Source organism: Leptopilina heterotoma, unplaced genomic scaffold (genome assembly GCF_015476425.1).
Source record: "Leptopilina heterotoma isolate Lh14 unplaced genomic scaffold, ASM1547642v1 Lhet_43, whole genome shotgun sequence".
NCBI lineage: Eukaryota > Metazoa > Arthropoda > Insecta > Hymenoptera > Figitidae > Leptopilina > Leptopilina heterotoma.
The window spans coordinates 878470-895256 of record NW_025111081.1 but is presented as its reverse complement, the minus strand read 5'-3'; the positions used below and the strand labels follow the sequence as shown (position 1 = coordinate 895256).

At 26.6% G+C, this 16787-nt stretch overlaps 1 protein-coding gene across 1 annotated transcript; it reads right to left on the bottom strand.

The window, feature by feature from the left end:
* Positions 1-143: 143 nt before the first annotated feature.
* Positions 144-16273, bottom strand: LOC122506633 (G-protein coupled receptor Mth2-like). Its single transcript, XM_043618937.1, has 6 exons — positions 16114-16273; positions 4834-5081; positions 4372-4538; positions 3712-3945; positions 3193-3453; positions 144-842 (listed from the first exon to the last, which is right to left on the bottom strand). Exons 1-6 carry the CDS (start codon positions 16222-16224, stop codon positions 349-351), a joined length of 1515 nt encoding a protein of 504 aa, XP_043474872.1. The 5' UTR covers positions 16225-16273; the 3' UTR covers positions 144-348.
* Positions 16274-16787: the final 514 nt, after the last annotated feature.

Genomic DNA, 16787 nt, shown 5'->3' with positions numbered 1-16787 from the left:
TTTTATTTATCACTTTCCTCTTTTTGTTCTGTAGACTAGTTGTTTTTAACAAAAAAAAAAACAGTTTTTATTTTAGAACATTTATGAAAAAAATGGCTCTTCGGGAGAAAAGGAAAAAGGGATCTACTTTACCGACTATTTGACTATTTTTGGCGCGTTGTCTACGAAAGAGGCCGGCAGCGCTCCTAGTGGCGAAAGAGCGGAATTAAATAGTCAACTTAAGTTTGCCCCTCTAGTAGTTATATAAAACTATCTCTCCTTTTCTTTCTCCCGTCCAGCGTTGCGTCGTTTCAGTTTATTATTTATTCAAAGTTTTTTAGAACTAAAATAAAAACTAAAAAAAATAATTCAACATTGCTCAGCAGTTTGATTATTATCAGTCTCATCAATGTCACTCAATGGCAGCATTCGCAGGTCAATATTGAGAATTTCCGGCTCATCGACAGGCACACCACGAAGATATTGAATTCGATACCAGACAATATCCTGAATTGGCCTTCGAAGAACAAATAGACCAAATATAATGATACCCTGAAGTGCATTAACCATATCGAATGCGGACCACGCCAGTGGATCACCACCCGACCACCACGATATCATTTCCATCGCCCAATTCATTCCCATTATGAAGAATAGTCCAATTGATACGAATAGTGTTTTCTTTGTTCGTCTTATCATTTTTTGTTCGCGGCGATCTGATTCTTGATTACGGGCAAGAAGACGTAAATCCAATTCACGTTGATAACTATTAACGTCCCTGGCAGTTAAGGCAAAAAATATTAGGTTCATTACAATGAGAACACCAACTGGAATGTAGAAGTAGGGCATTGCTTCTTTATCCGCTAAAAGAAGAAAAAAGTGATTAAATTTTCATTCATTTTTTATTTATTATCGACAGTCGATAAAACAGGCATTTGAAAAAAGAAGTTGATTAAAAATCCGTAAGTCATAAATCGGAAAAAATTTGCCATCGTTCTTTCGATCTAATAACTAATTTTTCTGATCGGTAAGTAGTTCTCGACAGTTGGTAGAACAGACATTTGAAAGTAACAAAAAAAACGCCAAAAACCAGATTAGAAAAATCAGCGTCAGCGCCACAAATTTCAATAAAATTTATATTTTTTACACTTTAATAAATGTACAATAAAGTCCTCAGATCATAATTGTGATTGCCTTCGTAGTTTGCTATAAAGAAATTCTCAAAAACACCTATTTTTTCGACCTCTAGAATGTCATAACACCTTAATCTAATAAAAAAATTATGTTCATCGTTAAGTAGTTATCGACAGTTGGTAAAACAGACATTTGAAAGAAATATGGTAATTAAGATTAGTAAAAAGAGTAAAAAAATCATCAGCGATTAATTTTGACCTAATAGAAAATATTTTCTGACAATCTACAAAAAAATTATTATCAACAGTTGGTAAAACAGACATTTGAAAAAACAGTGGTTATTACGATCAGTAAAGTATATTTACAGTCACAAAAAAACTAGTCATCGGTTGGTTATAAAATCATAAAAAATATTTTTTATCGGTAACAAGTTATTATCGGCAGTTGGTAAAACAGACATTTAAAAGAAAAACTACTTATTGCATGCGATCAGTCAAAAGTTATTCAGAGTTAAAAATGTAGTCGATTTTGATATAATATAAATAATTCTCTCGTGTTCTGCAAAAAAGTATTATCGACAGTTGGTTAAACAGGCAATTGAATGAAAAATAATTTTTACTATCCGTACAAAGTTATTCAGAGTCAAAAAAATAGGTCAGCGATTTATTTTGCCCTAATAGAAAATATTTTCCGTCAATCTGCTAAAAAATTATCGACAGTCGGTAAGACAGACATTTGAAGATTTTGATCTAATAAAAAATATTATTGTGATTGTTAAGTAGTTATCGACAGTTGGTAAAACAGACATTTGAAAAAAACGGTGCTTGATACGGTAAAAGTTATTTAGAGTAAAAAAATCGTCAGCGGTTAATTTTGACCTAATAGAAACTATTTTTTGACAATTTGCAAAAAAAATTATTATCGACAGTTTGTAAAACAGACATTTGAAAGAAAAACTACTTCTAGCGATCAGTAAAAAGTTTTTCACAGTTAAAAAACTATTCGATTTTGAAATAATAAATTTTTTCTCGCGTTTTGCTAAAAGTTATTATCGACAGACGGTAAAACAGACATTTGAACGAAAAACACTTGTAATGATCAGTATAACTCATAGTCAAGAGTAGTCACTGTTTGGTTTTGATTTGATTAAAATTATTCTCTGCAAAAAATTCGTTATCGACAGTTGATAAAACAGATATTTGAAACAAAATTCCCCTAAATGACAATCTGTAAAAAATTATTCAGAGTTAAAAAATCGTGCCATCGATTATTTTTGATCTTATAAAAATAGACTTTAATAACTCTGCGGTTTTCCATGCACTAACTCTAGAATATTATCACAATTATCCGTAAGTAAATCTGGCCACGAACAATAATTGTCTTATATAATTCCAAAGACTCGTTATCGCAATTTCATTTCTTTGAAAAATCATCTTTATTTAAGATATTTTATCGTAAAATAATCATCGCATTCATGCGGAAATTCCTCAACACGAAAAAAGGAGAGAAAAATCTATATTTTCTTTTTTTTTTTGCCGACTGAAAATTTATTACTGAAAATTTCTGCATGCAACTTGTGGATTTACGATATTTCTTCTTTAAAAAAAATGAGAGTCTAATTTTAGTTTGGCTTTAAAAGTGGGGCGACCGGAAATTATAATTATGACCTTGTGTCCAAGAGACCCGTTCATGTTTACACGATAAATGCCCTATTGTGTTTTTTATTCAATTACATTATTGAGGATTGATTTTTTAATAGAATTAATAATTAATTACCATTTTTTTAAAATGTCTTTTTCGTTTTAAAATAAGGAATAAGTGATTTAATATTATTTCCCCCACTTTATTAATTTGTATTTGGAATACAAATTTTTATTTACATTGTAATTTCGAACTGTTGTGAATTGTGATCTTTGAATAGCAAAAATAGTGACTAACAAGTAATTTTTTCGTTTTTTTTAAATTGTAATTTTTACATAATTTTCATTAGTTCTATTTGTTTATAAAAAATTTTAATTGAATTAAAAATATTTTTAAAAAAAGTATTTCTAAACAGTAATAATTCAAAGTCGTACCTACATTTGAACCAACAGCTTTGAGATCCAAAATTGGGTTTAACGTATGTACTGGGAACTGTTGGATTAAGATCCATTATCATTGAAATTAGAATGAGTGTTGCCGGTGGAACCCAGCCCCAAATAGAATAGTAAAAAAAGAGCTTCTTAGGTTCCCAGTAGCATTGATCACGATGTACTCGTCGATGAATCAATAGCCACGTCTCGATACACATGACATTCAGCCAAAAGAAGCAGGCCACAAACGAAAATTGTATGATGAATGCTGTTAATTAGAAAAAAATAATATTAATCGCAGAGAAAATTAACAAGTATGGTAAAAATCCCTAACGTTTTTAAATTTATTATTTCCTTTATTAATAATAAAAAAATCGGTTTCATTGAGACGCAGTGTTAAGAAATATCCTACTAAAAAATAGAAAAGCTCCATCATCAGTTCAAGACTATGATGGTAGAGCTTTTCTTTAGAAAGTCTCAAGATAATAAACTGTAAAATTTATCTTAATTCCAAAAATGAAATTACCTATTGAAACGCAGACTTCATTGCTGATGTGCTCACTGGCAAGTTGAGCAAGCGCCAGAGTTGAAAAGGCAACAATTAGACAACCGCAGTAATTACAAAGTGCCTTTCCATGTGCGTCTTTCAATATTGGCGTAATACAATAAGCGACAATTGTCAGAAACAAAAATGGCACTGATATTAATAATCCACAAGCGTAAATTATTAGTCGATAATCAGGTGTGTCCTCAAGTTCATCTGAAACATAGTTGCAATGTTAGAATATCCAGACAGTATATCAAAAATACCACAAATGCCACGAAATAAATTCAATTTAAGATCTATTTTCAGAATGAAATAATTTCGTATTAGATTACATTCATTTTTCATCCTTAGATTACAAATTTCAAATAATTAATTTGTATTCTTAGATTTAATTAATTTCACATCCATAGATTTAATTAATTTCGTTAAGCAAAAATTGCTTATATTCTAATCCTAAGATTTAATTAATAACATATTCTTCGTTTTAATTAATTTCATATCCTTAGATCCAGGTAATCCAACTTTCAGTTAACTTTTACTGTCAGCAGTATTAGAAATAACTAGTTATTAATTTATCAGACACTTATCGGAAAGTGGATCAAGTGGAGCTTAAATATTTTTTTAAATTGCATAACAAACCTTTTTTCGAACAAACAATTGTCTTGAGTCCCACATTCTCCAGTATATCCATACAATAATTAACACCAGGTGATAATAGTGCTGGCTTTTCATAGGGGGCAAAAATTGAACCATTTCGCAATAAATAATGTTCGTCTTCCAATGATTCTTTTGGCTCTAACATATATCTGGAAACAACAAATTTTTGTCTCATCACATTCGGAAATATACATTTGTAAAGTTTCATTCATTCGAAGAAATAATACCCCCACAGCATCTAAACTTACAGCAACATTGATAATATTGCTGCAAGATTCACAATACTGAGGCAACGTTGCTGCAAGTTTAGATGCTGTGGGGTTATATTTAATAGATTAATATAATTATATAGATTATAGATTAATATTTTTTATAGAAATGAATATTAATATTTTTCGTAGAAATCAATACTTTTGTAAAAGATTTCCTATTTGCGATTCTCACCTGTTATAGTAGCAAGGATCACCTATGTAGGCTGCAAATATTGTTTGTCGATCGCCTGGTGCTTCGAAGCCAGTTGCATTAAATTCACTAAAAAGTGGTGAAAATACATTGTTCTTTGATAGAAATCCTGTTGAATTGATTGCTGAACAGGAAGCTTTGTGATTATCGTTTAAAGTCAAAATTTCACCCAATGGACAACACTTTCCCACAAGTGGTAATTTTTTGTATACCTCCGGCACTGACGAATTCTGAAACGAAAGATAGATGGTCTACAATTAGTAATGATGGTAGTAGTGATATATTATAATTGTTAATTTATCAAATTTTAAACAAGTCAACAAATAATAACACGTGTAATTTCGGACCTAATTATAGAATACCCTAGATTTAAGCGCGAGTGCTACGCCGAAATTTTCTTTACAACTATTGAATCCCCTTTAAACAGAAAATTCAGACCTGTCGACACATCTAAAATACAAAAGAGGGTTTCCGCTTTTTTTATTATATGAATACAATAAAAATCGATGGGAATTTACTATTTATTGTATTTTATAAGTTCGTTATTGTGCATAATAAGACAGTGATTATGTGGAAGGTAGTCAGAAATAAACAAGTTCGAAATCATTCAATTTAATTCATTTACATTTGTGAAAATGAATTTCAAAGGTTTTTTTCTTACATATTCTTATTACACAAAAGATTCAATTAGAATTCCTTGTTACGACACCAAAATCATTCCAGTCTATTTCTATCATTTGTACAAATCGGTTGTTAAGGATGAAAGTTATTAACATATTTTTGGTTACGTTTATTTTTTTGAGAGAAATTCAAGATACCTCTTCAACAAATATTTACTTCGATGGACTGCTAAAGTATTTAAAAGAATCAAAAATACATCAAGTTTTATTCATTGTTGACGATGTCCAAAATATTACGGACCCAATACTACATTCAACCATAACGACTGTCGTCAATTCGCACTTTCCATCTGTAATCTATAGTTATAATGAAGTGAAAAAGATTTCCGACTTTAATCTAATGTCTTACTGGAAGCGAAAGACACTTAACAAACATTATGGACCTACACTGTTTGTTTGCGAAAAGTCAAAATTGGACTTTGATTTCTCTGTTTTGATAGAATTTAGTAACCTTTGTAATTTTTCAAATCTATTAAAAATTTCACAGACATTACTTATTCTCAATTCTGCATCTTCAAATTATACGATTATTGAAAGTGTTTTATCTACAGCCTGGGAAGGGAACTATTTAGACTTTACTTTATTGACATACAGCTATGAACAACCGCATACAATAATCAAATCAAGTTCCTTAATATCACCATTTTTAAGTCACCTAAATCCTTTTACTCAAATTTTTACCCACGAATTGGTAACATCTAAAAGTGTATGGTTTCCAAAAAAATTGCAGAATCTCAATGGATATAGACTAGAAGTAGACTGTAAGTCCGTTAATGATTCATCTATAAACGAATACAAAAGTTCAATGAAACTTCTAGACATTCTTGAAAAGACAATGAATTTTAAATCAAATGTGACACAGTTTATACATCCTCAGACTCAGTAGAACAAAGATATTTATGGTTTAATGATTTTATGTGGAAAAAAACTGATTTGACGTTAAGTTTGCAAGAAAAATTTAATCCGTTCTTTGGAATGCATCGCAATACAGTAGTTCTGAATATTGTTAGAACAAATGTTGTTATTCCAAAAGGCCTAAAATCAGACGAAAGCATTGAAGTGTCGAAAGAATTTTGGTACATGATCTTAGCAACGATTTGTATGCTTAGCATAATACGACTCACAGTATTTTTATTAAAATTCAAGAAGAGCACTTGGCAAACGTTAAGCATCAGTCAAATGATAATCGGAATGGCAACATTCGAGGAACCACATAGTTTACCTGAAAGAATAATTTTCGGCTCACTGTTAATTACATGCATTGTCTACGCAAGTTATTTTTACTCCGTCATTCTTGACGTCAGTTTACATTCAACTCCTGAAATTTCAACTCTCGCAGAACTTGTGAAATCGAATATATCTGTAATTAATGTAGTTGATGATGTAGACCAAAATCGTGATAGTTTAATTGACATGGATATTAAAATGTGGATAGAAAAAGGTATAAGTTATCCATCTGGAGAAGAGGAAACATGTTTAAGGCAATTGTCAAATTACCGGAATATTTGCTGTGTTCTTACCGACGCTACATATCATGTTAAGAAATATGAAGTTAAATACGGTGAACTAAATGGAAAAATATTGCTGGAGACAATTGAAAGTGGATACAGTGCATTCACGACAAAATTAGATTCACCTTATCTCGATCGTCTGAGAGAAGTAATTCTAAAAGCATCAGAATTTGGATTGCTTAAAGATTTCTATAAGACTATTCCACATACACTGAGTGATATACCAGAACCAGAAGAAATGAAGAAGGATAAACTGTTACCCATATTGCTTTCTGTACTAGTCATTGGATTCTCTCTTGCCATCATTGTTTTTCTTCTTGAAGTAACAACAGCGAAAATTAGAAGCAGATATTCAAGAAAAAAGCCTCTTTATCGATTTGTAAATTAAAAAGATACAACAGAACTTTTTTGACGCGAAAAGATCTTCAAATAGGTAAGACAATTTGAATTTTTAATATTCTTATCAATCTTTAAAGAAAAAAGTATAATTAATAATATGTTTAATCTTAGATACTCGCCAAAGAAGAGCAGGGGAATTATGGACAGTTTTGGCAGTAGAATGTTATCAACAATTTGATTAAAACTGTACAAAAGTAAAAAACACTGAAGAAACTAAGACTTCAACTCTCTATTTCTTAAAAATATAGGTACATTACCGAATGATTTGTATTCTATTAGCCTCACATCTTTTTTTTGTAGTACTATAGATAAAACGAACGATTGGAAAAATTCCATGTTTGTTGCACATGTTTGAAAGCATCATATTATTTAACGAATATATAAATTATTATATATAATTGATTTAGGGTAGTATGGCACTACTGAAAGAACATTTAAGCGAATGTATAAAAATTTTATAAATGTAACGTAGTATTCAAGATTTTAGTCAAATATTGAAAAATGTCTATAAAAATGATGTGACCAGTAAAAGAACAGATGTATTTTCCAGTGAAAGAACTTAAAAAATTTATATATTATTACAGTGCCTAAAAATAAAAAAGATTGTTACGATCGACTTTGTATTTAAATATCCCTTCGTGATAAAAATATACATACACACAAAATAAAAAAGATTTTTCAAAAATAGTATTTGTCCCTCTTTAGCACTTTTGCCTTATTTTCAGAAGGATATATGCCTCAAACATATGTTCATACAACAGTGGTTTTCAAAAAATACAATTTTCGTCCATCGTTTTGAATATAAAGGGAAAACCTGCTTCGGCTAAATCCCTCACTGGTCCCGATCGTCAAGCGCCTGGCCAGTGGCCCAAAAATGCAGGAGGGCAACAGCGCGTTAGGAGTACCACAGATCATAGTGAGACAAGGTGGAGAGACGAGGGAGTACGAGCAGTGTAACAAGTCAAGCCAGCTGCATTTCTGTCTTTAGTAATGCTTCTGCGATTGACATTTGTAGTTGTAATGAAGATCGAGATGAATGCATTTAGCTGCGGGAGGAAGAGGCAGCGAACATTCTGAAAATGGAAGAAGAGGTCAGCAAGATGCTGAAGTCCTATGAAGTCCAGAAGAATGTCAGTATGGCAATCAAGGATGTACTCAAAAGCTTAACATCTCTCATACAGGATATCAAGGAGAATCACGCAGCAGCAACCAAAAAAGATGAGAAGTTCTACCAGGGATTAAATTGGTCGGAAGAAGCATTCCAAGACCGAAGGCTATGAGACGTGATCGTTTTAACGCGGCAATGCTAAAAATCGTTGCCTTGGAGGGTCAGAAGTGGAAGAGTAGCGATTCTAAGTTCGCGATGGACACGAAGAGGAGGAAGGACCTCCTAAAAGAAAGAATGGAAGACAGCCACAACAATGATAATTAAAGTGCTTGAGGGAACTACATTCGCCAAAGTGTTGAAGAAAGTTCGTGAAAAGACAGACCTGCAGGTCAGTCAGAAAAGTGTTATGAGAGCAAGACCGACTAAAAAGGGAGACCTTCTTATTAAAATTGAAGAGACTTCAAATAAAGCGTCGTTCACCGAGAAGTGACAAAGGTAATTGGAACTTTAGGTAAGGTGCAGATGGCGGATCTGCAAATTGCTCTTGAAATCCACGATTTCTATGTTCTTACGGAAAAGAAAGACGTCCAGGATTGGTTAAGATTGGTTTCGTGTACTGCAAGGTTAGAAGAAGAGTTATGGTCACAAGGTGTCATAAGATAAGAGTCTTGACTACAGCCATATAGGTCAAAATTACACGGAAAAGTCACGTCAGCGACTAAGTGGGACCATTCATCTGCAAAGTCTGAAGCCGAAAGGTAGTTCCGTAGGTGGATATAAGGTTCGAAACCCAGGGGATCAAGAAGAGGTTTTTAGTTGGTATTGATGACTTCCTTAAAGCAGGTATGCAAGGTTTATTTTTTTTCTTGCAATTTGTGCTCAGTCTGACATAACCCAGCGAAATGGGAGTTTCCTGGGCATGCGTTAAAAGGATTTTTCACTTCTCCCCCCCCCCTGAATAAAAAAATTAATTCCTAATAAAATCCTAATAGAAAAACAGCTACTTTTTTTGTTAGTTTCATGAAGATGACAGTCGTAATTGGTTGAATATTCAATGATGACGGTCGAAATTGGTTGAAATTTTGTGATGCCGGTCACAATTGGTTGAAATACCTTGATAGCGTTTGTCATTGGTTAAAAATATAATGATGACGGTTGCGATTGGTTGAAATACAATGATGACGGTCGCAATTGGCTGAAATACCATGATGACGGTCGCTATTGGTCAAGAGTGTCAAAAAAGCTCAGAAAAATATGAAAAGTAAAAAAATGACAAACACGAGGTGATTAAAACAAATTAGGAAAAAAGTATTCTAGTAATGTTAAAAATAAAATTATATTTCATAGAATATTAGCTTAATGATTAATTTTTAGTTTTGTACTTTATTCTAAAAAGATAAGTTGTTCCCACCGAGCACGTCTCAACTCGTAAAAGAATAATTTAACCTTCAAATTAAATATTTGTTGAACACTATTTTTCCTTTATTCTATTCCATATGCTCATCAAATAATAATAATAATAATACTAATGGCAATAGTAATAATGATAAAAAATAATAGCAAATAATAATTTGATGATTAAGGTCAAGAAACAATAAGCGAGGTTATGTCATTTTTTTTCTGAAAATTGAAATTTTCTTTTATTTCTTGCAAATATTCATACCTAGATGCTTTAGTCTGTGTGTTTGTGCGTAAAGTCACACTGAATGTAAATTTTCTAAACATATTCCAATAATGCCTCTCTTGGGCTTAGACAAATCAATAATGGGGGTAGCTCTAAAAATAATTTCACTGCAATAAGGACTGGCTGACTGACGCGATTGTTTTCCAACACACATATATATAGATATATAAATTACAATTGAAAAAAGCAAATATTTTCCATGGAAAATTTTTTAATTAATGTCCCAGTTATTTTTGTTTGTTGTTTTCCTTCATCTAGCTATAATTAAAAAATAGGATGGTAAAGAAAAAAAAATTTCTATCCTGGGAATTTTTAGATATTTTTTTATGTCCTGAGAATTTTAATCCTAAAACATTTTTTAAAATTTTTTCTCCTGTCCTCTTTAGAGTTTTTTTATCGCAAAAATATATCTTTTTTCCTTTTTATGTCCTCTTAGAATTTTGTGTCGTAAAACATATTTTTAAATTTTCCTCTTCTTTTACATTTTTATCGCAAAAATTTATTTTTTCTACTTTTCTTTTTATGTCCTCTAATAATTTTTTAGAAAGTTCTAATTTATACATTTTTATCCTCGAAATAATTTTTTAAGTTTTTCTTTTCTGTCCTAAAATTTTTTTATTAATTCAGTATTACTTTATTATTTGCAATTATTGTTAATTTATGATTTATTATTAGATATTTTTATTATTATTATTATTATTATTATTAATTAACTATTATTTTTATTATTACCATTAATTTAGTTTTCAACAAAATAGATACTAATTTTTAACTTTCTCCAAATATTTTTTGGTTTAATTTTTCAACTTGAAAATTGAGAAAGAATTTTTCCCCAATAAACTCTGTGATATAATTTTTATGAAAAATTTTTTTTCTATTAATTTTTTTACTAAATTTAAAAAAATGAAATATTTATTTTGTTATATGAAGAATAATAATAGAAAATTTTTTTTCTAGTACTATTGCTATAGCGGGATATTATAAACAATTTGAAAAGTTGTATTTACTTGTTGAGTTAAAAGACTATTTCCTCTTACGTAAAAGATCTATTGAGAATCTAATGTCATTTATAATCTGAGATTAACAATAAATAATGAACTTTGATAATGATGTCTTTCAAAATCGATAAAAATTATTTATTTACTATACACACTCTTTTTAAAACAAAAGGAAATAGTTGTTAATAAAAAAAAATTTAGGGTTGTAAATATTGCAAATAAAAAAACTTTTTTTCAATAAATCATATCTTTGTGAAAAGAAAAAAAATTTTAATAAAAGAAATTTTTTTAATAATAATTATAATAAAAGTGGTTTTTTCATAAAAATAATTTTTAATAAAAAAGAATTTTTTCATTTTAATGAAGGAGAGAATATTTTACTTTTGAAATATTTTATTAACAAAAAAAACTTTTTTGTAATTATAAAAGAGAATTTTTTAATTCAAAAAAATATTTTAATAATAAAATAAGACTTTTTTATAAAAGAGAATATTTTACTTTAGAAATATTTTATTAACAAAAAAGGCTTTTTTTAATGATAAAAAAGAATTTTTTAATTTGGAAATATTTTGTTAATAAAAAAGACTTTTTATAAAAGAGATTATTTTACTTTAAAAATATTTTATTACCAAAAAAATATTTTATTTTTAATAAAAGAGAATTTTTTAATTTAAAAATATTTTATTACCAAGAAAATGTATTTTTCAATAAAAGAGAATTTTTCAATTTTAAAATATTTTATTAATAAAAAAATTTGTTAAGGCCTCGATTGTTTTTTTTTAATAAAAGAGAATTTTTTACATTGAAATATTTTATTAACAAAACAGACTTTTTTAATAAAAGAGAATTTTTTACTTTCCAATTATTTTATAATTAAAAAAAATTTTCCTTCAATAAAAAATATTTTTTCAATAAACGAACAATAATAATTTATAATAAAATTCTATTATTTTTTGTTTACAAAGAAAATTTAGAATAAAATAAGGAAAAAACTCTTCGCACTAGTTTCTACTACAAGGTATATTTTTCTTCCATACTAGTAGAATAAGGAAAAATAGGAAATTTATATGAAAATCAAAACTATTTATTAAAAAACAAATTTTATTTATTATTCAGTAAAATAATTATTTTTTCATTTTTTTTTTTTGTGAACGAAAAGAAAATAATTTTTCCTTTTTTGACAATTATTTTTAGTATATTAATAGTGGGCGTGAAATGTTATGCGATTGGAATTTATATATGACAACAATGTACAAAGTTGATATCATTTTTCCTGATAAGAATGGGCACGCCAATTATTACACATCAACTCTTTTAACCTACTTGATTCCTAATTACTAAATACACATATAAAGGAAATTTAATAACATAAAAATTTATAGGAAGATGATAATCTTTTTTTTTATTTTCAATATTATCACTAAATTTTTCATTCTTCCTCTTAGTATAGAAAGTCAAATCATAAAAAATTTTTGTTAATATTTAATTTATTACTAATATTCTTGTTATTATTTTAATACCACTAATAGTACTACTATTAGTATTGCTACTAGCACTACTACTATTACTAATAGTACTACCACTAGTATTACTACTAGCACTACTACTATTACTAATAGTACTACCACTAGTATTACCACTAGTATTATTACTAGTAGTTTCTACTACTGGTATTACTACTACTATTACAAATAGTTCTACTAATAGCACTACTACTATTACTGCTAGTAATACTAATAGCACTACTACTATTACTACTAGTAATCCTAATAGTAGTAGTACTATTATTAATAGTACTGCTAAAATAGTATTAATAGTACTGCTAATAGTAGTACTACTATTACTAATAGTAGCAGTACTATTACTAGTATTATAAGTACTACTAGTACTACTATTAGTACTAATAATATTAATAATATTACCAGAAGTACTAATAGTACTAGTAGTATTAATAGTACTAGGAATGATACTAGTAGTATTAATAGTACTAGTATTAATGGTAGTATGACTACTAGTACTATTAATACTAATAGTATTACTACTAGTATTAATTAATAGTATTAGTAATAATGTTAGTACTACTAGTACTAATAGTATCAATAGTACTATTAATACTACTAGTACTAATAGTATTAATAGTACTATTGATACTACTAGTACTAATAGTATTAATAGTACTATTGATACTACTAGTACTAATAGTATTAATAGTACTATTGATACTACTAGTACTAATAGTATTAATAGTACTATTGATACTACTAGTACTAGTAGTATTAATAGTACTATTGATACTAGTAATATTATTACTAGTAGTACTAGTATTAATAGTACTATTGATACTAGTACTATTAATACTAGTAGTACTACTAGTACTATTAATACTAATAGTATTTATACTACTAGTACTGTTAGTATAGCTGATGCTAGTAGTATTACTATCAGTACTATAAATAGTACTGATAATCATATTAGTACAAATGGTAGTGCTATGAGTACTTTTAATACTATTAGTACTATTTATAGTACTGCTTCTAGTACTACTAATATTTCTACTAAAAGTACTACTAATAATACTATTAACAATAAAACTAATAGTACTACTAATTTACTACTACTTATATTAGTATCTTATATTACTTTTTACTTGTGCTACTACTATTACTACCTATTATAATTATGACTACTATAGTATTGACACTGGTTTGTTTTTTATTTTAATTGTCTGTATTTTTTATTAATTTATATAAAAAAATATTACTAGTAGTGTTTCTAGTCCTGTTAATAATATAAAAACATTAATAGATATTAAAAATGATAGTAAATATAATTTTAAAGAAAAAAAAGAAAAGAAATCGATTTTAAAACAGAAAATATTTTAAAAAAACAATATTTTTTTTCTCTCAAAACCCTCCTGATTAGTGATGCGAATCGATAAATGAAAATAAATAATTTTTTTTTTTTGAAGGGATTTATTTTGGGCATTTTTATGCTTGTGGGAATTTCCGAACCTAAAACTTTTTTTATTGCTTCCTTTATGTATCGCGCGCGAAAGTTGATGAGGAAGAAAAAAAGGAATAAGAAACAAAATTGAAATAAAAAAAACCTATTAGACCTTCACTCTGCCAGGATTAGGCAGAGTTCGTAGAATTCTTGGGATTATGAGAGAGAGAGAGAGAGAGAGAGAGAAAATAATTTTTTTAAAATAAATTATTATATAAATTTAAAAAAAAGAACTAGATTGTAATTAGTTGAAAGAGAAAAAATTAACAAACAAAAATAAAAAAATGTCCAATAATAATTGAGTAAAATGAATTCAAAAATATTTCTCAATAATTATAATATATTACAAAAAAATATTCAAGGGAAATATAATAATAATTATATAATTTTAATAAATATGTATATTAAAATTTCTAAATTTCCTTACATATTTTTTTTTCTTCTTTTCGACTTTTCAAAATATATTTATTATTTGATGTGGAAATAAAATAGTTTTAGTTTCATGAGAAATGTACATTATAATTTTAAATACCAATTTTGTAATTTCGTGAGATCCAGATAATTTTTGTAAAACTAGGTTCAAAGATAAGAGATTTTATTAGTACAATATTATTATATTCTACAATAATTTTTTTTATACTTTTAATATTGATATTTCATTTTACTTTTTTTTCAATTATTCAGTTTAAATTTAGTTTGAGATTTTTTAATTTAATATTGTTTTTATTATTTTATTTCTAAAGTATGCGTTGTTTATTATTTATTTATTATTTTTTTTATTATTTATTTATTATTACTATATATTGTTATTAGTATTTTCTTTTTGTTATTAATATTTTAATATTATTATTACTTTCTTTTATCTTTTCGTTTTTTTATCGTTTATTTGTTTATTTATTTACTATTATTATTTTCTCATTTTTCGTTCATTGTTTATTTATTTTTTTATTGTTATATTACTTTATTATTAATAATCACAAGTTTTACAACCGTTTATGATTAAGTTAATAAATAAATATTACTGTGAAATAAATAAATTAATTAAATAAATTAATTGAATAAATTAATTAATAAATAAATTGAAATAAATAAATAAAATAAATATTAGTATTATTTTGTTCGTTTATTGTTTCCAATTATTTATTTATTATTACTATTTTTATACTTTTATTCCATTATTTAATTAATATTTTTTCTTATTTATTATTAATTATTATTATTATTAGTATTTCATTTTATTATTTTAATAAACAATAGTTTATTTATTATTGTTTTCATACTTTTTGTCTACTATTTATTTCCCTATTATTATTATTATTATTATTATTATTATTATTATTATTATTATTATTATTATTATTATTATTATTATTATTATTATTATTATTGTTATTATTATTATTATTATTATTATTATTATTATTATTATTATTATTATTATTATTATTATTATTATTATTTCGTACTGTAAGCCCCTAAATTGTTTAAATAAAAATAAATTATTATTATTATTAATGATTGATTATATATTACCTTATTTATTTATTATTACTATTTTTGTTCTTTTTTATTATTGTTATTTTATTTATTGTTACTATTATTTATTATTGTTACTATTATTTATTTATTTACATGACAACGATCATATAAAAAAGAAGGAAAAGAAATAATATAAATAAAATAATAAATTAATGTTTAATTTCTCTAAAATTCAGTGAATCTAAAAATAATATAATTTAAAATTAAAGAATTAAACTAAATTCAAAAATATTTTTTTTTGCTATAAAAATTAAAAAATTTGAAAATAAAAAATAATAATTGAATTTTTTTAAATTTTATTTTTTATTGAATGTGTTTAAGAAAAGAATAAGAGACTTACCAGTGAAATTGGATGTATCGTTGGGGCGACTACATCCCCATGAATTAATGATTCAGACTGATTGATAACGAAGACAATAAGAAAGATTTCAAATAAAAATTTACGAGACATGGCAAAATTTTTTATTCACTTTTTCTTTCTTTCTTTCTTTCTTTCTTTTTTATTTATTTCACTTTACTATTTTTTATCGAAAATATAATTAAAAAAAATTTTTTTTTGTTATTTCAGTCACGAATAATTAATATTTATAATTATATTTAAATCACAGCAAATATTAAAGAATATTTATATAAAAACTAACGAAACAAAAATTATTTCTATTTATTTGAATTTGTTTTTTTAAATTTGTATTCTTGAAAATTGAATGTTTCAGAGTGTTGACAATTTTCGATTGAAAAAACTTTTTTTTTTAAAGATTGTTTTGTGACAAATTGTTTTCGAGAATTCTTTTAATATATTTATTATTGTTGTTATTGTTATTATTTATCAACATATATACGTAGAAAATAATATAAACTTTATCTGGAGGAAAAAAAATATTTGTAATTTTCTCTTGTTAAATATTTTATTTTTCTCTTTCATTTATCAAGTTGAAATTTTTCGAATTTTTTTTCTCTTTTTTTATCAACAAAATATATACACGTGAAAACTTTTATTTATAAAAATAATTTATA